At 40.7% G+C, this 26980-nt stretch overlaps 1 protein-coding gene across 12 annotated transcripts in view; it reads left to right on the top strand.

The window, feature by feature from the left end:
- The window catches only part of LOC140195234 (uncharacterized), a 665367-nt gene that overhangs the window by 327736 nt on the left and 310651 nt on the right, over positions 1-26980 (top strand). For 11 of the 12 annotated variants that reach the window (XM_072253281.1, XM_072253262.1, XM_072253330.1 and 8 more), the window contains one exon: positions 11840-11923. The exons of the other annotated variant lie outside the window; for it this stretch is intronic. In XM_072253281.1, the coding sequence (XP_072109382.1) occupies positions 11840-11923 (84 nt within the window). The remainder of the gene's footprint in view (positions 1-11839; positions 11924-26980) is intronic. 12 annotated transcript variants of the gene reach the window in all.

The raw sequence follows: 26980 nt of genomic DNA, 5'->3' as shown, positions 1-26980 counted from the left end.
TTAACTCGAAATGTAGAATATCTTTTTTCCCTTCTACAATTTCTTCATTTTTAATATCTGTATGCAGGTCAGCTTTAGATCCTGACTGATCATACTCCACTTATGACTCTCTTGCATTTCATTACTTTTGGTTATTTCCACCTCCCCAACATACTCTGCCATATTTTTCAGCTTATTACTTTGTTCGTTTTCATGATCTGTTTTAGGCTTGGATAAAGCAGCTGGCAACTTGATCTCGCTTTCTTCTAATTTCTCATTACAAAGCTGGCACTTTATCCTTAGAACATGACTGAATTGTTTCAAAATTACCCTTTTCAGATCTTTTCTCACCACCTTGTGCTTTATCTTTGGACTTTGCTTGCATGCTTTCTGGACAGGACAGGCTATACAGCCGACTTATGGGTAATGAGGCTCCAGGGAGAAGGTCAGTCGCACAGTTGTAAGGGCGATGTGGAGGCAGAGAAAGGGCCTGTTGCTTACTAAACACCTCTCCAAGATCATGATATTCTCTGGGAATGGTGGACAAGTCAGGGGGCTGAGAGGCAGACGAGGTCGCGGTGACCTCCACTGGGGAAATGGCTGATTGCAGGCAAGAGGAATGGCAGAACGAGCTCCAGCTGACTATCTTCCTGGTGGACCAATCGATGTGGGGGTAATGATGGCTTAGCCAAGGGTGGCCGAGAATTAAAGGGGCCTGAGGAGAGGAGATTAGATTGAACCATATCTGTTCCCGATGGTTTCTGGAGAGAAGGAGAAGCAGGGGTTCCGTGCAGTGCGTGACACGGCCCAGGAGTCTACCGTCTAGTGTATTGGCGTCCAGGGCGGTACACAGAGGCTCACGAGAAATACCGGCTTGCAGGGCAAGGTTTTCGTCCAGGATGTTTCCCTCTGCGCCGGAGTCCACTAGCGCTAGCAGAGGCAAGGACTGTTGATTATGACACAGAATGGCTGGAAGCTGCATCCGGGGTTAGGGGACGAAAGGGAAGGTTGTCTGCTCACCAGGGTCCCCACTGCTACTGGTGAGCACCCCCAGTCTCTGCCGAAGGGGACAGGTGGCAAGGAAGTGGCCAGACTGACTGCAATATAGACACTCGCCTACTCTCACTCTCCGGAGACTTTCAGCGGGAGAAAGGTGGGCCCGCCCCAGCTGTATGCGTTCCTCTCCCGGGGCGGTGCAAACGGCAGGGCTGGGAGCTACTTGGGGTGCAGGAGGGGGAGAGAGGCTTGTTCTGGCTGGAGGCGGTAAAGAGAGCTGAGAAGTGGCCAAAGGTGGTGGACAACCAATTATCTCTCTACAGTGCTCCCGGAGGTGATTGTCCAACCTGGTGGCCAGGGAGATCAGGGAATCCAGGCTGTCAGAATAGTCTCTCGCCGCCAACTTGTCCTTCACGAGGTCGCTAGTCCACTCAGAAATACCCCCTGGAGTGACTCATCATTCCACCCCGCGTCGGCTGCTGATGTCCGGAACTCCACTGAATATTCAGCAACACTGCGGGAGCCCTGGCGGAGAGCGAGTAGGCACTTAGCGGCACCCTTACCCCGGACTGGGTGATCGAAGATCCTTCTCTTCTCCACAATGAAACTGGCAAAAGAGGAGCAGATATCAGGTTGGTTGTCCCAAACTGCTGTGGCCCACGCTAACGCGTCCCACCTTAGCGACCCCATGACATAAGGAACTTTAGACTTATCTGTGGAGTAGGTCAACAGCTGCTGCTCAAACACCAGGGAGCATTGAAGGAGGAAACCCCAGCACTTCCCCAGGTTTCCAGTGTAGTGCTCCGGCTGTGGTACGTGAGGCTGTCTGGGTGAGGTTCAGGTGTGGGTTGAGTGATATGAGTGGAGACATGGTCCTCCTGGTTACCGATCTGTGCGACGTGAGCAGACAGGGAACGGAGGTTCTCCATGACCTCCCGGAGGAGTTGGTTGAGTAGACCCAGGAGGGGACCCTGGCTGGCGAGGGCTTATAGGTTGGTGTTTGTGTCCACTGGGTCCATGTTGGCCAGATCTTTCTGTTGCGAAGAATGGGTGAACCCAGACACAGGACACTGACACAGAGGTAGAGTACTCTGAAGAGGGTTTATTAAGGGTTGTAGGGAAGGCCGGGTAGTGAGAATTAGGCAGAGGAAAGCCAAAGAGTAAGGCTTGACTGGGGATTGAACCAGGGTCGCTGCGGTGACAGAGTGGTGTTCAACCACTTAGTCCGTGGAGAGTGTAGGTGGGCGGCGGGACGAGGCAGAGCAGGAATGCAGACTAAGGTGTGAGCGTGGCCGGAGGAGAACAGCAGGCAGGAGGATGAACGGGAAGACAGGCGGCATGCAATGCTCCTGTTGACACAGAGAGACAGAGTTAACACAGGCAAACAACAGCGCAGAAACAAAACTTAGAATACACAATTCTAAGTGGCCTAGAACGTGAACTGCCACACTGGCTGAAGCAACGATCTGGCGATGAGTGGATGGAAAGCTGGGGTATTTATGCTGCAGGTCAGATGAGATTCAGGTGCGCTGCAATCAGGAAGCCTGGGAGAACAAAAGGAAGGCCATGCCCACTGCGCGTGCGCGCGCGCGCGCACACGCACACACACACACACACACACACAGGGGAGCAGGAGCAACACAGGGAAAAGGGAATTAGGAGAACATGAGGAATAAACGGGAGGAACAACCGGGACCGTGACAGTTCCAGTACTTTCCTCACATCCTTTTTTCCCCAAACCCTAAAAATAAAGTCGGTTATCAAAAGGATGTTGCCTTCCTTTGACTGCTTTATTTGGTATTGTTGGAGGAAAGGATATTATTTTGGAGCCATCTGATTTGCACATTTTGGCTTTTATGTCTTATGGCCAGAAGGATGCTTTTGCTTAAAAGGAAAGCTGTGGCTCCTCCTATTCATGGCCAACGGTTATGTGATGTGATGTCATGTTTAAATTTAGAGAAGATTCAACATTCAACCTTTGAATCTAATCAAGACTTTCAAACATTGTGGGGTCCTTTTCTGAATTATTTTCAAAGCCTTTGATTTGCTGTTAAAGCACAGATGTTGACTAATAACCTTTTTTTCTTTTTTTTCTATTAATCAGCTTCGGTCTTGGTAGTGGGTTAGATTTTTTTAAAATAATAAAGTTATTATTTTTCAAAGTTACGAACTAATTGACTTGTACAAATATAGGGTAAGGAGTCTTTATATGTGATTTAGTTTAATGTATTGACATATTTTTTTTTCCTGTACTCTGTATTCTTACATAAACTCCTATGTGCATGCACCGGTCATGCATGCAGCCTGTTAATTTACGTTATTTGTTGTTTTTTTATCACGGTAACACGTTGAAGCTGCACCCTCTCTAACATGCTGGTGGAGGGAGTTTTATCTGGGTTTTGAGCGCTGGAAATAGTTACATTCGGACATGTCTCATTAGCGGGGCAGCAGTATGGTCGCATTGTTTATTCCAGGGACCAGCTGATTGTGCTTCTACCGGCCGGTTTAGCGAGCAGAGCGGCAGACACCCCTACTGAAACCTGGAGGAAAACACACAGAGGATGCAGAGGGGGATCACAAAGTTGAGGAAAGAGGACCGGGTCGAGACAACAGAGACTTATGGAGAAGAGGAGTTCGGTGGGTAATAAAATGGACGAGTTGACAGGGCTAGCCAGGAGTCAGAGAACATTTTGGGAATGCAGTGTTATGTGTTTTACTGAACCGGGGCTGCACGAGGACATACCTGACCAAAACTTTTCTATGGAGGGCTTCCAGACCATTCCGGCTGACTGGAAGTGCACTGACAGCGGTAAGTGCATAGGAGTTGGGGACTTGCTGTTCTGGTTAACAACGAATGATGCAATCCTGGTCATATTACAATCGAGAAACGTGTTTGTAGACCGGATATTGAACTTTTTGCTGTTGGACTCCGGCCATATTCCACCAAGATACAACACTGGGTGTCATGGGAGGTTGTTCCTGCCTTTGGCCATCGAACTTTGCAGCTCCTCCCGTGGAGGATCAGACACCCTGAGCCAATAAGCTGGCCCTGGACTTATTTCCATCTGGCATAGTTTGCATATTGTTGTTTGATTGTTTGCGGTTTTTGTATTGCTATATTTATGCTCTATTCTTGGTTGGTGCAGCTGTAACGAAACCCAATTTCCCTTGGGATCAATAAAGTATATCCATCTATCTATCTATAAATTAATAAAAATATTGGAAAAAGAAAAGGATGTTGCCTGGATCAGAGAGCATGCCTTATGAGAATAGGTTGAGTGAACTTGGCCTTTTCTCCTTACAGTGACAGAGGATGAGAGGTGACCCGATAGAGGTATATAAGATGATGAGAGGAATTGTGGATAGCCAGAGGCTTTCTCCCAGGGCTGAAATGGCTAACACGAGGGGGCATAGTTTTAAGGTGCTTGTAAGTAGGTACAAGGGGGATGTCAGAAGTAAGTTTTTCACATAGAGTGGTGGGTGTGTGGCATGCTCTGCCAGCGACAGTAGTAGAGGCAGATAAAATAGGGTCTTTTAAGAAGCTCTTAGATAGATACATGGAGCTTAGAAAAATAGAGGACTATGCAGTAGGGAAATTCTAGGCAGTTTCTAGAATAGGTTACATAGTCAGCACAACATTGTGGGCTGAAGGGCCTGTAATGTTCTATAGATTTCTGCGAGGGGTGATTGATAAGTTTGTGGCCTAAGGCAGAGGGAGTCAATTTTAGAAAACCTAGCACATTTATTTTTCCTATGTTTATACACTTAGTCCAGCGGTTGTGGAGCATTCGGATCCCTTCTTTGTAGAAGTCAGCGTCTTGGACCTCCAGAAGTAGTCCACAGCAGGGGGTGATTGATATGTTCGTGACCTAAGGTAGAAGGAGATGAGTTATTCAAACTTTCTGCATAATCACTCAAAAGAGTTGAACTGCACATGCATGGAATGAGAGCTGTATAACTCATCTCCTTCTACCATAGGCCACAAACTTATCAATCACCCCTGCTGTGGACCACTTGGAGATCCAAGACGCTCTCGTTCAACACTTTGAGTGATAATGCAGAAAGTTTGAAGTTAATAACTCATCTCCTTCTACCTTAGGCCACAAACTTATCAATACCCCTGCTGTGGACCACTTCTACAAAGAAGGATCCATATGGACTGCTGGACTAAGTGTGTACATATAGGAGGGGACTATTTTGAAAAATAATTGTGCTAGGTTTTCTAAATTGACTCCTTCTACCTTAGGCCACGAACTTATCAATCACCCGTCGTGTAGTCATAGTCATACTTTATTGATCCCTTTATTGATTCTATGTTTTATAAATGACAACCCTGGTGGAGTTTGCTCAAATGGGAGAGACTGCATATACAACAACTGTTGCCTGGGTGCTTCAGCAATCACAGCTTTATGGGAGAGTGGCAAAGAGAAAGCCATAGTTGAAAAAAAACTCACGAGATCTCAGCTAGAGTTTGTCAGAAGGCATGTAGGAGACTCTGAAGACAGCTGGAAGAAGGTGCTATGGTCTGATGAAACCAAAATTGAGCTTTTTGGCCATCAGACTAAATACTATGTTTGGCATAAGCCAAAAACTGCACATCATCAAAAACGCACCATCACTACAGTGAAGTATGGTGGAGACTGCAACATGCTGTGGAGATGCTTCGCTGCAACAAGCCCTGGAAGGCTTGTAAAGCTAGAGGGTAAAATGAATGTAGCAAAATACAGGGAAATTCTGGAGGAAAACCTGATGCAGTTTACAAAAGAACTCCGAGTTGAGAGAAGAGTTGTTTTCCCGCAACACAATGACCCCTGGCATAAAGGCAAAGCTACGCAGGAATGGCTTCAAAACAACAAAGTTGATGTCCTGGAATGGCCAAGTCAGAGTCCAGACCTCAATCCTACTGAGAATTTGTGGCTGGACTTGAAAAGTGCTGGTTGCATCCATCCCCATGCTCTGAGAGAGCTTGAGCAGTTTTGTAAAGAATGGGGAAAAATTGCAGTGTCTAATTGTGCAAAGCTGATAGAGACCTATCCACACAGACTCAAGGCTGTAATTGCTGCCAAAGGTGCATTGACTAAATACTGACTTGAAGGGGGAGAGGAATCAATTATTTTGTGTTTAATAATTGTAATAAATTTAGACCAATTTGTAGAAACTTATTTTCACTTTGATATGAAAGAGTCTTTTCTGTTAATCAGTTGTCAAAAGAGCCAGGTTAAATCCGCTGTGATTCAATGTTGTAAAACAATAAAACATGAAAACTTCCAAGAGGTGATGAGTACTTTTTATAGGCACTGTACTTGACTTGTTTGGTGAAGTAACATTAAAAGTTTTCATAAAATATTGTACATTTGATAGTCTTCTAATAAAGCTTATTCATTAATAAGTTGGAGATACTCAAACTATAATTATGGAATATATTACATAATTATATCACGATACAGGCCCTTCAGCCGATGATGTGCTGACATTGTAACCCACTTCAGATCAATCTAACTCTCCCAGTCACATACCCCTCCATTTCCTTCATCCATATGCCTAGTTAAGGCTATGTCCACACTAGACCGGATAAATCTGTAACCAAAGCTTTTTCTCTTCGTTTTGACCCTCCGTCCACATTGAAATAGCATTTTCCTCCTCCGAAAACAGAGATTTTCAGAAACACTCTCCAGAGTGAATAAATCTGAAAACGCTTAATATCCGGCGTAGTGTGTACAGGGTAACCAACTATTTTTAAAACCGCTGTCATGACGTGCCGAAACAAATGGTCGCGGCAGCGCGGCATTTCATTGTTTTCTTGAACGCAACCTCCAGCACCACAACAATATCTGACAATAGATGTGTAACAGCCTAATGTAACATTGTGTGGAAATACAAGATAACACTGACGCAGTCATGTTTTGTACATTTAACAAGGTGCTTTATTAATGTATTGCTTGCGCAAACATTCAACAGATGTACTTGTCACTTTTGCCCAGTAACTCGTTTTATTGCACATGTTAAATACAGCAAAATAACACACAAAGACATGGCAAAAGTAAAGGCAAACAAATGAGGTAACAGCATATTTCACTTTTGCCCAGTAACAAACCTTTTTACATTTAGTTGTAGCTGTCATCCCTTTCATCGGTGAAGGGACCATGGCTGTAGGAAATGTTTCTGGACAAACGTGTACCAAGTCTTTCGTTTGGCAATTTCCTTTTAAGTTTTTCTAGTGTGTAACTGAACAAACGCATACCAAGTCTTTTGTTTGGCAATTTCCTTTTAAGTTTTTCTAGTCTGTAACTAGACAAACGTGCACCAAGTATACCATTTCCTCTTTGCTTGTTTTCTGTGTGTCCTGTGCAGCCCAGCAGGAGGAGATTCGCCCAAATATCCATTTTAATGTGGACAGGGGTATCTTTAAAAATGCCTAGTGTGGACGCCTGTCGTTTTTACGCGCAACTGGCGTTTTCAAAATTATCCGGTCTAGTGTGGACGTAGCCTAAGAGTCTCTGGGGAAAAGGTTGCTGACTGTTCTCTCTATTTATGCCTCCTTTCATCTTATACACCTCTATCAAATCGGCTGTTATCGTCCTTCGCTCCAAAGCTAAAATCCCCAGCTCACTAACTTTTCCTCATAAAACATGCAGCATCCTGATAAATCTCCTCTGCACACTCTCTCTAAAGCTTCCATATCCTTACTGTAACGAAGGAAGCAGAACTGAACACAATACTCCAATTGTATAATTTTACAGAACTACAACATTACCTCGTGATTGAACTCAGTTCCCCAACTATGAAGCCTAGCACACCATATGTCTTCTTAATCAGCCTATCAACTTACATGGTGTCTTTGAGGAATCTATGGATTTGAACCCCAGGATCCTTCTGTCCCTCTACACTGCTAAGATTCCTGCCGTTATCCTTGTACTCTGCCTTCAAGTTTGACCTTTCAAAATGTATCACTTCATACTCCTCCAGATTTAACTTAATTTGCCACATCTCTGACCAGCTCTGCATCCTAACAATGTCCTATTATAACCCACAAGAATCTTCTGCACTATCCACAACATTACCAGCTTTCATGTCATTTGCAAATTGGATATCTTCTTCATCCAAAATATTCATAAAAAGCACAACGAGTAAGAATCCCTGAACAGATCCCTGTAGAACACCACTCGTCACTGACCTCCATCTACTACCATCCTCTGCCTTTTGTGGATGAGTCAATTCTGAATCCACATAAGCCATGTTTCCCTGGATCCCGTACCTCCTGATTTTTTGCATGAGCCTACCATGAGAAACCTTGTCCAACACCTTACTAAAATCCATGAATACCACATCCACTGCTCTACCTTCATCAATCTGTTTTTCACTTTCTCGAAGAAGTCAATCAGACCCGAAAGGCATGTCCTACCCCTCACAAGGCCGTACTAACTATCTCTAATCAAACTATGTTTTTCCAAACACTTATAAATCCTGCCTCTAAAATTTCTGTCCAATAGTTTGCCCATGGCTGATAAATAGTCTATAGACTATTTATAGACAGTGGTCTATAATTCCTTGGGCTATTCCTATTTCCTTTCTTGAACAAAGTAATAACATTTGCCACCTTCCAATCTTCTGGTGCTATTCCTGTGTCCAATGAGGACACAAAGATCATTACCAAAGGTTCAACAATCTCTTTCTTAACTTCTGGTAGTAACCTGAGTTAAATCTCATTTCATCCCAGGGATTCATCTATCCTAATGTTTTTTTTAAAGTTCCAATACATCCTCCTTCTTAACCTCACACTTATCACTAGTGAATACTGAAATAACATATTCATTAAGGGTTTGCCCTACCTTATCACTAGTGAATACTGAAATAACATATTCATTAAGGGTTTGCCTACCTTATCACTAGTGAATACTGAAATAACATATTCAGTAAGGGTTTGCCCTGCCTTATCACTAGTAAATACTGAAATAACATATTCATTAAGGGTTTGCCCTACCTTATCACTAGTGAATACGGAAATAACATATTCATTAAGGGTCTGCCCTGCCTTATCACTAGTGAATACTGAAATAACATATTCATTAAGGGTTTGCCCTACCTTATCACTAGTGAATACTGAAATAACATATTCATTAAGGGTTTGCCCTACCTTCTGAGTCCAGGCACATATTTTCTCTTTTATTCCTGATCAGTCCTGACCTCACTCTAGTTATCATCATACTCTTCACATATGTGTAGAATGCCTTGAGATTTTCCTTAATCCTACTCATTTTCTCATATTCCCTTCTAGCTCTCCTAAGTCCCTTCTTATGCTTCTTCTGGCTACCTTTTACTTCTTAAGAACCCTGTCTGATCCTTTCTTCCTTTTGAGTAATATGGCCTCTCCTCTAGTTAGTGTGTCCACAGGTTGTGTCAGGAATCCTTCCTCACCACCCCTAACAATTTTTGCCTCATCTAAACCTTTCACACCAAGGAGATATCCACATAATTATATCTGATTTACTACCTAACCATAAATAGTTTAACTTCCATTTTGTTAATATTATTGCTATCCTTACATCTCACACTATTATATATATGAGATCATTTATTTTGATGCAAATTTATTTTGTTTTTACAGATGGTGAACACATTTTTGATTCATAGTAAAGCAAAGAAAGGAACTATACCTGTCTTGAATGTCAATGATGTATTTTCAGGCATCTAGAAAGATAAAAAGCAATATAAAGAGTATAATCCCTCAGCTGTAAAATTTTATTGTAGAAGATAACGTACTGTATGGTTCCATTTTATCTTTAAGGATATTTCTCAAAAACAAGGGAAAATAGGTCTAGAACAGGGGTTTCCAAACTTTTTATATGCCATGGGCCAATACCATTAAGCAAGGGGTCTGTGGACCCTAGGTTGGGAACCTCTGGTCTAGAATTAGAAGTTATTTGGTTGCTTTGCAGTGGAGCAACAACCATCTTGGTTATGGCCCCATTGATGATTGAAAGGAGAATAGATCTGGCAAAAGTTTCAAGCTAGTGGGGAGAATGGATGTGGAAGGAGAGGTGATGGTGTGCTGGATGCTGAATAAAAGTCAGTGAATAAATCCTATCTTGTATTCATAACACCACAGAAAAATGCTATTCAGTCTATCACATCCTTGCCAATCCTGAGCAGAGCACTTGCATTAATCCCATTCCTCTTTTCTGTTTCTTTGTACCTTCTGCAACTCTGAATCAGAATTAAGTTTATTATCACCTACATATGTCATGAAATATGTTTTTTTTGGCAGTATTACAGTGCAAGACAGAAAAAATACTGCGAGTTACAAAATAGTGCAAAAGACTGATAACAAAGTAGGGTTCATGAGTTCATGGGCCATTCAGAAATCTGATTCCCTTTGATTCCTTTTGCCTTCAACATACACAATTTGCAGTAGCCAATTAAGCTATCTAGACAGGAGAAAACCAGAACACCCAGAATAAATCCATGTGTCCACAAGAAGAGAAGTGCCAGCATTGTGTTCCATTGTCAGGTTGGGACCTGCTCGAGGATATGGGTATGTGGGACGAGAGCAAGCTCTGTAACTGCATATAGCTTACTCCATTATGAATTAAAATGCTGGAAATGTGCATTGCACTTTGTTGGATATTACTGTGTATGTAATTCCTAAGTCTTTAATGCATAAGGTAATAGATGCATGAAGGAGACAAAATGAAAATCATGAATTTTGTGAGGCATAAAAAGTCCCTGATTATAAGGGATTATTTTACTTAGAAACTGGACAAAACATGGTTTTGTGTGTGCATTACTTTTATCAGTATTATATTTCAGCATAAAAAATATAGATGTTATCAGGGAAATGCTTGTTTATAACATGTTGCTAAGTGAGCATAAATTTAAATGTTTCTGTTGTGGTTGGCAATTGTTAATATACCAAGATTTCTCCTTGAATTATGTAACATTAGGTTTTGTAAGGTAGTAGCTATGTCGAAATACAAAAGTTGCAGTCTTATTTCCAGTGTAGATTAAATTCATCATCTTAAAAAATGTGCCAATTTATTTGGCATGACCTTGCTGTTATATAGGCCCCTAAAGCAATTATTCAAGTGGATCATCTTAAAAGTAACAAAAAGTGGTCATGTAATTTTGAATTGGTACAATTCTAGATGTGAGCAGTTTTAGAAAATTATTTATTATTTATTGAGAGGGAATCTGAGGTAATTACATCTTAGCATATGATTGTGAAATATATATAGAAACAGACCCATAACGTGAAATGAAATAAAAAGGACAGTCTCCAAAAACTTGCATCATGTTCTCTCATCTGAGACCATACTTCACAAGTGCAGGGTGAAGGTCAAGGAGCTATCTTAACTCCATCAATCCTGTGGACAGTTACAAATGACCTTTCACTTTCTATAAGACATTCAATATTCTGAATTGTGGGGATACATTTTTCTGTGTTTAGAAAATGGGAAAATAAAAGACTTTCATGCTGCTAAAGGTGCAGGATCTTCTGAACGCTTCATTCACCCTGTGTGCTGATACAAACTAATATCTAATTTACACCGACTGAGCCATATTCTGAAAAATTGAATTTCTAAAATTGTTATTGAAACCATAGGTAAACTTTCAGCATATAGAGTAGGTTATTAGTCACTAGATTGGGCATTTTATCATTCTAAATGGAAACAGGGAATTTGTGTATTTTTTTATTTCTATCTTATATTGAAATATTAAATTATACAGTCTGTATGTTCAACAGTGAATTATTTTCAATATTTTCATAAAGAAATGCAGTATTAAGCTGGGTATAGGAGGGCAAATATTTGTAGATTAGCATTATAAAGACCTCAAAAAATTGTACTATTATGCTTTAATTTTGTAGATTCATCAGAAAGAAAGCAAAATTTGTGTTTTGGAAGAAGAGCTGTTGGATGCCCGAAAGCAATATTCTGTTTACTATGAAGAGGTATTAATTTTAAGAATAAATAAATGTTGCAACCTTTTTAATGACTTACTAGTTAGTAAGGATTCCTGCTTTAATCTTTTATAATAGCTTGCTAAATTGGACAGATTGTATGCTGAAGAAAATATAAGACGATATTATCCGTGATGTTTTATAAGACCATAAGACATAGGAGTAGAACGAGACTATTCAGCCCTTCAAATCTGTTCCACGATTCCATCGTGACTGATCCCGGATTCCGCTCAACCCCATACATCTGCCTTCTCGCCATATCCCTTGATGCCCTGACCAATCAGGAGATTATCAACTTCTGCCTTAAATATACCTGTGGTCTGTGGTAGAGCATTCCACAGATTCACCACCCTCTGGCTCAAAAAATTCCTCCTTATCTCTGCTCTAAAATGTCGCCCCTCAATTTTGAGGCTGTACCCTCTAGTTCTGGATACCCCCGTCAGAGGAAATATCCTCTCCACATCCTCCTTATCTAGACCTTTCAACATTTGGTGGGTTTAAAAGAGATCCCCACACATTGTTCTAAATTCCAATGAGTACAGGCCAGAAACTGTCAAATGTGCCTCATATGTTAATCCCTTCAATTCCCAGAGTCATCCTCATGAACCTCCTTTGGACTTTCTCCAATGACAACACATCCTTTCTGAGATATGGGGCTGAAAACTGTTGACAATACTCCAAGTGCAGCCTGAGTAATATCTTATAAAGCCTCAGCATTATCTCCTTGTTTTCATATTCTATTCTTTTTGAAATAAATGCCAACATTATAAAGTGTGACGATTTTCTGGCATAGAGTATATTACAACATACTCTGTTGGACTTGTTTATGTGTGCTTAGATTTTAAAATGTTTGTCTTTAAATGAACTAAGTCAGGTGAAGTAGAGTAACAGAGCAGCTGGATTCTGGTGAACAATGGAACAAACAATGCACCTCTTAATTAATGATTGAGGACTGAAATAAATATTTTCAAAAACCTGCAAATACCATGATCCGTAATATATTTATTTCTTATTACTAGTTGCTGAATAATTGCTGGGCTTCTTAACAGCAATATCTGAGCCATTTGAGTCATGATGTTAATGCACCATAGTAAACTAATTCTAAGAACAGTAGAATCATGATTGTCCATAACTCTCTGATTCCCAGACATGAGGGATAGAAAAGATATTCTGAAAGTACTGAGGGATAAAGTAGTTCTGTTATTAAATGGAAAAGGGTACAGTCGATATTTCAGCCGGAAAGGTCGACTGTGCTCTTTTCCATAGATGGTGCCTGGCCTGCTGAGTTCCTCCAGCATTTTGTGTGTGTTGCTCAGATTTCCAACATCTGCAGATTTTCTCTGTTATTAAGTGTTGAGTTCACCACACTGTGCAAGGACAGATGCTCAAGATGGAGAAACAATTGGGTGAGATAGGCCATACAAGGGGTTATAAGTGGAGGTCGTATATAGGCTTCAAAATGGAAATTATAAAGGATTATATAGGACAGAGAAGAAAACAAGAAATAATGGGGTATTACAATGTGTCTGCAATAATTTTGACTATTTCTATCATATATGTAGATTAGACAAATCAAATTTGCAATGATGGTTTCTTGGAGTAAAACGTTGAAGTATCAGTCAAGGAGATGAGTATTTAAGGTTTTGTGTAATAAAACCAGTTTAAAAAGGATCTAGTACTTTCCCAGTGTATATGACGAATAAACTTTTCTTGTGCTTCCAGCTGTGTACATTTATCGATTATAATCAATGATTCGATAACAAACTCTGTTGTCATTGTCAGGGATGATGCCTGGGCATGTCTAGTCCAGTGGTATTTCCAATCCCAGAATCCATCCCTCCTGATTGGTTAGTCCTCATCCAATCAGGTTTCCTCTGGATTTATTTCAATGAGGCATGGTGGAAACTTGAATCAAGGAGCACAGGAGGTGTATCTGTTTGGGTTACCCAGAGAAATCGTGGTAGCATTTGCAATGGCCATAGGTTTGACTTGACAGCACAAAACTACCATTCAGTGCCAATGGCCTTTGGGACTGCTTGGTAAAGGAAACCATTGAAACGGCGACACCTCTTTTTCGTTTATTAGGGAGAGAGCGAGCCTGTGGTATGTTGAGTATTGGGTGAACAAGTAGTCTTTGGGCTAACTGCAAGTCTGTATCTTTGCTGTTGCTTTGCTCACACTTGAGTGCTCGGTGGCGGGTGCCGATGCTTTTTTTTGTTGGTGGGGGGAGGGGTGATCGTTGCTTGCTGCCGCTTACGCGCGGCAGGGAGGGGAGCTGTGTGGGACTTGGGGTTTATCTGTCATTCATTCTTTGGGGGAACTCCACTGTTTTTCATGGATGGTTGCGAAAAAAAACATTTCAGGATGTATATTGTATACATTTCTCCGACATTAAATGTACTTTTGTGTTGGTGCGTGGCCAAGTGGTTAAGGCATTCGTCTAGTGATTTAAAGGTCGCTAGTTCGAGCCTTGGCTGAGGCAGCGTGTGTCCCCTTGATCAAGGCACTTAACCACACATTGCTGTGGGAGGATACCGGTGCCAAGCTGTATGAGTCTTAGTGCCCTTCCCTTGGACAACATTGGTGGTGTGGAGAGGGGAGACTTGCAGCATGGGCAGCTGCTGGTCTTCCATACAACCTTGCCCAGGCCTGCAACCTGGAAACCTTTCAATGCGCAAATCCATGGTCTCATGAGACTAACGGATGCCTATAAAAAATGTACCTTTCAAACCTTTGAAAACTAGAGGAAAAGAATTTTAACAAAGGTGAAGGTCTCACTCTAAGTAAGAACTGGAATTCTATTTTAAACAAGGTGGGAAAGTGGAAACAGAGTGAAGACTAACCAATCAGGAAGGATGAACTCTTGGGATAGAAATACCACCGGACTAGACATTCCCAAACATCATCCCTGATTAAGGTGGCAGAGCTTGTCATTGAAACGTCGGTTATAATCGGTACCTGTACCTGGCTGGAAGCCAAAGAAGTGTTTATTCAAGACCAGTTTAATTAATGGCTTCAAAGGAAAGGATCCCTTAGAATGACAGGATTTCAAATTCAGTCTGAGAATGAGAAACTTGGATCTGTTGTCTTAAATTTAAACAAAAGCCATTTACAATGTATATTGTATACATTTCTCTGACATTAGCATAGTTGGCCAAAGTGATTGAAAAAAATACTTTAAAGGGTAATTAGAGAGACCTGCAAGAGCAGATATTTAAGGATACATTTCATAAATCTCAGAAAGGTATATTCTGATGAAAAATTAAGGCTGTGCGGGAAGGGCACGCATTTGCAGCCAAATAAGGAAGTTAAGGAAAGTGTTCAAATGAAAGAAAAAAACCCATAATGTTGCAAAGATTAAAGGCAGACATTCTAAATAATTACTTTGGACTAGCCTTCATGTAGAAGATACTAAAAACGTCAAGAGTATCAAAGAAGGGAGGAATGTAAAATATTTCATTTTATTCAAGAAAAAGTACTAGGCAAATTTACGGGGCCAAAGGCATGCAAGTCTACTGGATCTGATGGCCAGCGTCACAAGATATTAAAGGAAAAGTTGCTTTTTGCTGTAATGACCAAAACTCCATGGTTTTGGAGAGGCCCCTGTGGAAAACTACAAAAAAATAACAAAGCTGTTAAAGAAATGAGAGAGAAAGCAAAAAAACAAAGGTTTTTAAAAAAAGGCTGCAGTTCATTATTGAAGTGGTAAGTGCAAGGCATTTAGAAAATCACAGGGCAATCAAACAGTCAACGTGGTTTTATGAAAAGAAAGATTTCCCTGTAACCAATTCTTCCTACGGTCACATGAACCTTCTCCAGAGCCTGCCACTGGTATACATACCTGGCCGATTTACATTGGCCAATTACCTTAGCAACCCTCATGATTTTAAATATGGGAGAAAACTATATAAACTCTACACACACAGGTAAGGATTGAACCCAAATTGTTGGAGCTGTGAGGCAGCAGCTCTATTGGCTGCACCAGTGTGTGGTCCTTATGGAATACAATAGGACAAATGTAAAGCTATCTCCTCTGGAAGGAAAAGTGATAAAATAAATTATTACTTAAATGGTATTATTACTTAAAATGTTGTGCTACAAAGAATCATGAAGTACAAAAGGTTGCAATGTAGGTACAGCAAGTAATTAGCAGTGCTTCATAAACACAAAATATTCTGCAGATGCTGGGGTCAAAGCAACACTCACAACACACTGGAGGAACTCAGTAGGTCGGGCAGCATCCGTGGAAACGTTGACTGATCGTTTCCACGGATGCTACCCGACCTGCTGAGTTCCTCCAGCGTGTTGTGAATTTAGCAGGGCTTAATGGAATATTGACCTTTACTGCAAGGAGTATGGAATATAACAATTGGAAGGATTTGATACAACTTTCCAGGATGGTACCATCCTACAGTACTTCACAGGGATTTGGCTTCCATTTTTTAAGATGAATATACTTTCATTGGAGGTGTGTAAAGAAGGTTCACTGGTATGATTCTGGGCTTATGGAAGCTGAAGTACAAAGAGGAGTTGAGCATTTTGTCCCTATATCTATTGGAGTTTAAAAAAAATGAGAGGTGACCATATCGAAAAGCAAGATTCAGAGGGAGATGCTGAAACGATGTTTTCCCTACTGAGAATTTTATTTAGAACCCGAGGGCTTGTTGCAGAATAAGAAGTTACCGTTTAAGATGGAGGTGAGAAGGATTTTTTTTTCTCTGAAAAGTTTGCTTCTTTCTTGTTTGCCTGTTATGTCCAAGTGTGTTGCCCATGATCTTACTGAAGGTTGGAACAAGTTCAGGACTCAGTTGGCCTACTCCTACTCCTCATCCTGTCTCTAATGATTGCATATTTGTTTGATAATGCATATATACCTACAAGTTTGTAAAATGCTATTAAAAAGTATTATGCTGTAAAAGCAAGAAACAGCAAAAGCTGGACATCTGAAATGAGAAATCATTCTGATCATCAACTTGGAATGATAACTTTTTAAGTTTCTCTCTCCAATACAATGTATGTTCCCTCTCCTGCTAAGTATTTCCATCATTGTTCGGTTTTCATTGTGTGTTATACTTATTGTGTTATGTTAACAAGCTGAATAATGGTTACTGACAAGATATTTTAATGGTTATTCCAAGATCTAGTTTATAAGTAAATTTTCTATGAATATTTTTGTAGGACAAAATAAAAGAGGATGCATCTTAATCATCACTTTGTACCATAATTATAGAAACATAGAAACATAGAATAGTACAGCACAGTACAGGCCCTTCGGCCCACAATTTTGTGCCGACCCTCAAACCCTGCCTCCCATATAAGCCCCCACCTTAGATTCCTCCATATACCTGTCTAGTAGTCTCTTAAACTTCACTAGTGTATCTGCCTCCACCACTGACTCAGGCAGTGCATTCCACGCACCAACCACTCTCTGAGTAAAAAACCTTCCTCTAATATCCCCCTTGAACTTCCCACCCCTTACCTTAAAGCCATGTCCTCTTGTATTGAGCAGTGGTGCCCTGGGGAAGAGGCGCTGGCTATCCACTCTATCTATTCCTCTTATTATCTTGTACACCTCTATAATGTCTCCTCTCATCCTCCTTCTCTCCAAAGAGTAAAGCCCTAGCTCCCTTAATCTCTGATCATAATGCATACCTTCTAAACCAGGCAGCGTCCTGGTAAATCTCCTCTGTACCCTTTCCAATGCTTCCGCATCCTTCCTATAGTGAGGTGACCAGAACTGGACACAATACTCCAAGTGTGGCCTAACCAGAGTTTTATAGAGCTGCATCATTACATCGCGACTCTTAAACTCTATCCCTCGATTTATGAAAGCTATAACCCCATAAGCTTTCTTAACTACCCTATCCACCTGTGAGGCAACTTTCAGGGATCTGTGGACATGTACCCCGAGATCCCTCTGTTCCTCCACACTACCAAGTATCCTGCCATTTACTTTGTACTCTGCCTTGGAGTTTGTCCTTCCAAAGTGTACCACCTCACACTTCTCTGGGTTGAACTCCATCTGCCACTTCTCAGCCCACTTCTGCATCCTATCAATGTCTCTCTGCAATCTTTGACAATCCTCTACACTATCTACAACACCACCAACCTTTGTGTCGTCTGCAAACTTGCTAACCCACCCTTCTACCCCCACATCCAGGTCGTTAATAAAAATCACAAAAAGTAGAGGTCCCAGAACAGATCCTTGTGGGACACCACTAGTCACAATCCTCCAATCTGAATGTACTTCCTCCAGCACCACCCTCTGCCTTCTGCAGGCAAGCCAATTCTGAATCCACCTGGCCAAACTTCCCTGGATCCCATGCCTTCTAACTTTCTGAATAAGCCTACCGTGTGGAACCTTGTCAAATGCCTTAATAAAATCCATATAGATCACATCCACTGCACTACCCTCATCTATATGCCTGGTCACCTCCTCAAAGAACTCTATCAGGCTTGTTAGACAGGATCTGCCCTTCACAAAGCCATGCTGACTGTCCCTGATCAGACCATGATTCTCTAAATGCCTATAGATCCTATCTCTAAGAATCTTTTCCAACAGCTTTCCCACCACCGACGTAAGGCTCACTGGTCTATAATTACCCGGACTATCCCTACTACCTTTTTTGAACAAGGGAACAACATTCGCCTCCCTCCAATCCTCTGGTACCATTCCCGTGGACAACGAGGACATAAAGATCCTAGCCAGAGGCTTATTCTTCCCAAAACTGTAGGTTGTATTCTGATCTGCGCCAAAGGCAGTCTATTATGTTGTTTACATTGGATTTTACCATTAGCCTGACCATTTACTAGGCCTCGGTCACAATCCTTTTGGCTGCCACTTCAATGTGCAGATGGTAGGAATGGAGAAAAATCCTGGAACTTATTCACTGTCTGGTCTCATTACCTACAATCTCTGCCCATCCACCCTTACTTCTTAGAGAAGTACAGGGCCAGAGGTGACACTTGCATTGAAACTGACGGGTGTCTCTTGAGATAGCATTGTTTATGAACAGCATGTAGGCCTTAAGATGTTGCAATGTGAGATTCTGCAATGGAATGCCTTGTGAACCTTTGACAGCCTGCTTTCTACCATAGGCTTCTAAAATTTATTTTAAATATGTTTGATCAACAGAAACATTTAAAATCTATTCATAATGTTTCATTTATTTGTTTAGCAATACAGCACAGAGTAGTCCCTTACAGCCCTTTGAGCCACGCTGCCCCAGCAACCCCACAATCCCGATTAACCCTAACCTAATAACAATTTACAATGACCCATTAACCTACCCAGTACGTCTTTTGGTTATGGGAGGAAACTGGAGCACCCAAAGAAAACTCACACTCTATATGGGGAGGATGTACAGAGATTCATTACAGAACAAACTTGTTTAGAAATAATAATACTTCAAAACTGATACAATAAATACCTACAAAATTAAAGCATTGAAATATAGTGAAACCAGTCAAGGAAATATTTGCGCTTACCTTTTCCATGACTTTGGTGACCTCATTCAAATGGGTAGGTTGCTGTTTGTACATCAGCCCTTCCTGCCATAAAGCTGAGCATGTGAAGTGCCTTTGTTGCCTTTCACTCTACATTTGTAGGAGTACAGGATGTGGTCATGAGTAGCTGATAGCTGCCAGTTTGATCTGTAGGATGTAAACATTATTAATGAGTTTTATGGCTAAATGTTATATGTATCTTAATGCATTCCTGCTTCTTCAAAGGAGTGAAGCTCAAAGTTGGACTGACTAAAAAGAAGTAGATTATATATTATGGTTCAGCCAGCAGAATAGAGGGAATATGCACCCTGTTGAAGCCAGTGATGGAAACAAGGATGGAGAATTTTTATTAATGTACATCAGTTGCATAGGATAAGTATTTATGTATTTCAAAGTCTTGAATTATGTTTTTCTGCACCCTCTTGTCTTCACTTAACTTCACCTGAACTTCCTGGATGAATTTTAGGATTGAACACAATGATTCAGACTCCTTAGGGGCATCAGGAACATCAATGAAATTATCAGTTTTATGGGAAGGGTGGAAGAAAGAAGGATGTGGGAGAGAGAAAGGATTGAAAGAAGGATATTATGAAGGGGAGGAGTATAATATTTAAACTCCATATCTCACAAAAATCATTTTTCCAACTGCTGAATAAGGCAGATTTTCGGATCACACAGAGGTTACTGCTACTGTAAATATTACAAAACAATGACATAAAATAAACAAGTAGCTGCAACAGATGAAATAATTTGCCTCCACCAGGGTCAATTAGGTTGCGAATCAGCAGCAGAGCAACTGATTCATGACAGGTTTTAGTAATCTTGATTATCTTCACAAGTTTATTTAGATGCGAAACCAGGGGCAGGATAGGATCCACCTCAAAGATTTTTTGACTTTTAGTAGTCTGTCCATACTTAATCCTTTTGGCAGATTAGATTCTATCTTCTGAGAGGTTGGAAAAATGCGCCCAATCCTGAATTATTCTATCCGATTACTGAACCCATCATTAACAGCATGTATTGAACATGAATTCTTCCCCATTTTTGTCCTCTTCTGAAGATTTAAGAAGAAACTAGGGTGCTGGGGGAAACCTAAACAATCAACTGAAAAAGAAAAGTAAAAATTAAAAAAAAATTTGGAAATATTCAGCAGTTTGTGCAAAAACCTGCTTAGAGGAAAAATAGACTTAACTTTTTAGATCAATGCAAGGTTTTTCTCCTTGATAGTCCTTTTACCAGTTCCAAGAACGTTATCAACTTAAGTTGGATGCTAGCAAGATGGCGCCAGTAACCAACACAACTAATGGCGACATTCTGCATACAGTTCATGAAGCTACTACTTCTTCTCCTCTACCCCTAAACATACTTCTACCTACTACTCTGTGGGTGATTAGAGCCTGTAATTTACATTTTGATCAACACACATCAAAGTTGCTGGTGAACGCAGCAGGCCAGGCAGCATCTCTAGGAAGAGGTACAGTCGACGTTTCAGGCCGAGACCCTTCGTCAGGACTAACTGAACTTCCTTTAGTTAGTCCTGACGAAGGGTCTCGGCCTGAAATGTCGACTGTACTTCTTCCTAGAGATGCTGCCTGGCCTGCTGCGTTCACCAGCAACTTTGATGTGTGCTGCTTGAATTTCCAGCATCTGCAAATTCCTGTTGTTCACATTTTGATAATGTGTTTCTGGTCCGACTAAGGAATCTGATGCTTTTGCTGTCTCTGAGGGAATGCAGTGTGGTTGAGAGCGAAGTTCAGAACAGAGCGTGCAACCTGATGGTGGAGTGCGAGCCCACGATTGACTCCATTACCTGACAATCACGCCGATTAAGGCATTGAGCAAGATTGAAATCAATGAGGACAAGAGCAGAAGGGGAGAGGATGTTCAGTGGCATCTACCTGTGTTTGACCAGTTTCTGTCTCTTTCTCACCAGCAGCTGCCTGAGCAAGGTTCTGGAATCTTGAGTCCTGGGCAAGGTCTGATCGGCATGGTTTGTGAATTGGTCTCATTTTTAGAGGACTATGCATTTTATGTTGCATGTGGTTCTATTGTTATTTTGCACAAATTTGAGCAGGGTACTTTGACACAGACTGGATCTGTGGCCTCCAGTCAAGCGTGACATAGCGCTAAATTGAACTGAACTGAACTACACTGAATATTTCTAGACTGTTTCAAGGACTCTGTGGTTTAATGTTTAATCTTCTGTGCGTTATTTGCCATTCTTCTGCTGTTTTGCGTGACTTGTTCTTTTTTTTGCGTGTTGGGTGTTTGATGTTTTCTTTGAATGGGTTCCACGGTGTTTCTTTGTTTTGTAACTGCCTGCCGGAAGATGAATCTAAGGGTTGTATACTACGTACATGTTTAGATAATAAATCTACTTTTAACCTGGGACATTAAGTAATTAAATCTCTCTACACAGATGCTACCTGACTGGCTGAGTATTTCTAGGACTATTTATACATGACTTGAGGTAGCCATCTTTAAAGAAATTTCCCACCTTGAATGTGAACTTTGTTGTTAGTTAACTGACAGTTCTTTGACATTTGAAGAGCTTTCTATGTAATCGTACATAAGCTATCTTTACTGGTTAACTGCAGTTTTTATCCTTTGTGACTTCACAAGAAATGCAGCTTGTCTGAAAGCATCTAATCATAAATATGCATGTCATAAGTAAGAGTTCAGCTCACTTTAATATTCATTCCATTGTTACAGAAACAGGAGCACTTTAACTGACACTTTACAAGGTTTTATTTTCATATTCTGGCATATTACCATCTGAAGACATGGAAGGTGCTTCTACTTCGTCAAGCAAATCTAATTGCTTATTAATAGAGATGTAAAGCAGCAAACAGGTGCACACTCTTCATCATAGAATCTGAACTTTGACAACTCTTCCTGATTTATTACATAACACAATCCTGCTGCTGAAGAGACAGACTGCTGTAGCATTTTAAGAGTAACTGGATGGCTGCTTGTGATTGAATTAGGAAACAAATTCTTCCACAACATTAACAGAATACTTATTACTAGGTTGGATATGTGAAGCTGCAACAACAATTATGGGACCAAATAGGAGTTGACCATTTAGCTCTTGAACCTGTTTTGTCAATCAGATGGATAATTCATGACAGAACTTCAAATGCATGCTCTCTCTTGTATCTTCTCATAACAGTAATAGAATCTAGCAGCATTAGTTGCTGTTTGCAGAAGGGGTTCCAAAATCCATCTTTTCCAAGAAAAGGTGGTTACTGACCACCTTTCAGGAACGTTTTAGGAACAGTCTTCCCCTCTGCCATCAGATTACTGACGGTCCATGAACTCTACTTCACTATTACTCTTTTGCATTATTTCTTTAGTTTTGCTTTTTATTGTAACTTATAGTGGTGTTTCTTTTTGTCTTCCGTTGTCCTGCTGCTACAAAACACATGAAATTTCAGAATATATATCAGTGATAATAAACCTGATTCTGATTCTAAATTGGAGGCTGGCACTGTCCTGGACTCAACAACCAATGGAAACAATTTAACCTATACACTATATCCCTTAGCATCAAACGAACTCTTAAACTTCTAACTTTTAGTCAATCCAACCCTAACGTGTTACCTTCCTTCTTAATTTACGCTGAGAGCCCAGATGTCATGCTGGTAAACCAGTGCTACTGTTCTAAACTGTGTCTATCTAGAACTTTGTATGGCAATCATGCAACTTTTTCTGATTATTTTCCCTGTTAATCATTCTTGAACTCTTCTTGCCTAAAGAGAAGATACCTCTTTATTGAAATGCCTTAGAGGAGTTGACCATCCTAATTGCAGAAGCTAACCTGAAAAGTGGAACGTGGTGTTTATAAACTTTCATTAAAATAAGGATAATTTAGATACTGTATACTGTGTGTATTTGTGCTGGATTATACCATTGACTGCTGTATTTCCCCAAGATGGTTGTCATGTGCAATATTATTCCATCTGTGCCTTTTTGACTTGATTACTCCTGCTTTTAAGCAATTTTCAAATTCTTACTGAAGATAATTTATAAACATTTCTTAAAAATGTTTTTTGACAACAGTCATCATTAACTCCATTCAGGCCCAAAAAATGCACTTTATTCTTAGCTACTCTCTTTCTGGCACTATCCAAGTGCATATTGTTCCCTCACAATCTAGTTATTTGACCATATTCCCATTAACTGCTGACCATTTATCTTGTGGGCTACATGAAATCCTCTCTTATTAGACTGATCGGGCAGAATGTGGGAAACACCTGAAAACAGAGTCCGATATTGTCACTTACGCCTATTCATAGCTTTGAGAAGCCATGTTTAATTCATTTTATCTGGTCTTTTTCACTGATTTCTGTGCAGAGGCTGCACTGTTTGTGTGCCTGCAGCAGCTAGAAGCCCGATGTCTAGATTTTCTTGTGTGGCTGGTAGGTCTGCATTTCATGAGGAGAAATGTAGTGAGGTTGTAACATATGGTGAGACAATTTTTAGGGATTGTAATATTCTGATAATTTAAGGAAAATATGAACATGCACCAAGAATTTCAAATAATTCTTGTTAGTAGGGGTGCAAAGTAAGGGTTAGATCCTGCACATACAGAGTTAAGCAAGCAATGGAAAGAAAACAACCGATGATATTAATGCCAGCATGTTGCTTATCAATCACAAATGCATAGTGGTAACAAATGATTTTACAAGAATTGTCAAAGTGAATTTATCTTCAAATGGGATACTCTGTCATCTGCACCACTAACTTCATCCACTGTTTAACGCACGTGACTCGCATCACTCACTTACTACTAATCTCTCAATCGGGATTCAATCCTGATATTCACATGGTTTACTTGCTCTCACCCCATTAGCAATGTTGCCGGTTTCACACTCATGACATGTAGCTTTTGCATATTGCAACACACACAAAATGCTGGAGGAACTCAATAGGCCAGGCAGCATCTATGGAAACGAGTAAACATTCGGCGTTTTGGGCCGAGACCCTTCATTCTGACTGTTGACTCTTTTTCCATAGATGCTGTCTGACCTGCTGAGTTCCTCCAGCATTTTATGTGTGCTGCTTTGGATTTCCAGCACCTACAGATTTTCTTGTGTTTCTGGAGTTTTTGCACATTGATGGCTATGCAACCATAATAGCAATAGCACCTAAAGAATGGAATATGTTAACCAAGGGGAAATACTTGGGTTATGGTAATGCTGAGTGATTGATAGCAGAGTATATACTTATTTAATCCTCTTTTCCTCATCTCTATTTTAGCTGATCTCTCTCACTGATGATTTCAGAGAGGTCTCTGTGAAGGAGCATGCTGATGTTACACCATAAGACCATAAGATATAAGAGCAGAATTGGGCCATTCAGCCCATCAAGTCAGCTCCACCATTATATCATAGCTGATCTCGGATCCCATTCAACCTCATAAACCACCCTCTCACTAAATCCCTTGATGCCCTGACCAATCAGGAACCTGTCAACTTCTGCTTTGACTATACCCACGGACTAGCCCTCCACCGCAGTCTGTGACAAAGCATTCCACAGATTCACCACTTTTTGCTAAAAAAATTCCTCTTTACTTCTGTTCTAAAAGTTTGCGCCCTCTAGTTCTGAATACCTCCAATAGAGGAAAAATCCTCTCCACATCCACCTTATCTAGTTATTCAAGATTTAGTAGGTTTCAATGAAATCCCCATGCATTTTTCTAAATTCCAGTGAGTACAGGGTCCAAAGCTGCCAAACGCTCTTTATACGTTAACTCCTTCATTCCAGGAATAATCCTTGTGAACCTCCTCTGGACTCTCTCCAATGATGATACCTCCCTTCTGAGATATGGGGCCCCAAACTGTTGACAGTATCCAAGTGTAGCATGACTAATGTCTTATAAATCTTCAGTGTTATCTCCTTGCTGTTATATTCTGTTTCCCTTGAAATAAATGCCAACATTGCATTTGCCTTCTTTACCACAGACTCAACCTGTGAACTAACCTTCTGGGTGTCTTTCACAAGGACTCGAAGATCCCTCTGCACCTCTGATGTTTGAATTTTCTCCCCATTTAGATAATAATCTACATTATTGTTCCTTTTACTAAAAAGCATTATCATACATTTCCCAACACTGTATTCCATTTGCCACATTTTTGCCCATTCTTCCAATTTGTCTAAGTCCTGCTCCAATTGCATTGCTTCCTCAGCACTACATCCCCCTCCACATGTCTTCATATCATCAGCAAACTTTGCCACAAAGCCATCAATTCCACTATCTAAATCATTGACAAACAATGATTCCACTATCTAAATCATTGACAAACAAAAGTAGTGGGCCCAATACTGACCTCTGAGGAACACCACTAGTGACTAGCATCCAACAAGAAAAGGCCCCCTTTATTCCCATTTGCTGCCTTCTACCTGTTAGCCATTCCTCTATCGATACCAGTATATTTCCTGTAACAACAAAGGATTTTATCTTGTTAAGCAGCCTCATGTGAGGCACCTTAATCAAGTGCCTTCTGAAAATCCAAGTAAGTGACATCCACTGCTACTCCTTTGTCCAACCTGCTCGTTACTTCCTCGAAGAATTCTAACAGATTTGTCAGGCAAGATTTCCTTTCACAGTAAGCATGCTGACTTTGACTTATTTTATCATAAGTCTGCAAGTACCCTGAAACCTCATCCTTAATAATGGACTCCAACACTTTCCTATTCACTGAAGTTAGGTTAACTTGCCTATAATTTCCTCTCTTTTGTCTTCCTCTCTTCTTAAAGAGTGGAGTGACATTTGCAATTTTCCAGTCCTCCAGGACCATGCCAGAATCAAGTGACCCTTGAAAGAACATGTCCAATGCATCCGTTATCTCTTCAGCAACTTCTTTCAGGACTCTGGGATGTAGTCCATCTAGTCCAGGTGACTTATCCACCTTAAGACCTTTCAGTCTGCCTAGCTCTTTTTGTTGTTCTCTTATGTGTCCTTCTACACATGTGCATAAAGTATGTGCATCTGAACCAAGCTCAAGACATTACTACACAGTAACTGTAGTCAAATGCATCTGGCACTGTTACAAAGGGAGGATCCCATAACTGTTGTCAGGCTATGACAGTATTCTGCTAATGGTTGCACATAGCTGGGCACTGTGGAAATTACCTGACTTGGGGTTCAATAAAAAGTCAGGGTTGATGTAAGGCACATACAAAGCAGTGCTTGTGTGGTCAACACCACCCTGAACTATGGGAAAACTGCAATCTGAGCAAAACTTTGTGCTCACTCTTTCTGCAAATCTGTGGCAAGAGGAAATTAGTTGAAATAACCTCCCTTTATACAGATGGCACCACACTGTTGCATCAGGCTGACTACAAGTTTTTTCTTACAGTGATCATTGAAAAAAAACAAATACTTAAATTAAAAGCTGGACTTGTTTTGATAAGCAATGGTTACGAGGCCCTTTGAGATTTGGCATTGTTAGGTTTTACTAACACTTCAGTAACAAACTAAAGAAGCCCCCTGAATTTCTCCTGTTTTGAAGTTTGATTAAGAAAATTTATCCCTAA

This window comes from Mobula birostris, chromosome 1 (genome assembly GCF_030028105.1).
Source record: "Mobula birostris isolate sMobBir1 chromosome 1, sMobBir1.hap1, whole genome shotgun sequence".
Taxonomy (NCBI): domain Eukaryota; kingdom Metazoa; phylum Chordata; class Chondrichthyes; order Myliobatiformes; family Myliobatidae; genus Mobula; species Mobula birostris.
The sequence above is the reverse complement of the archived record's forward strand: the minus strand, read 5'-3'. Positions and strand labels throughout refer to the sequence as shown.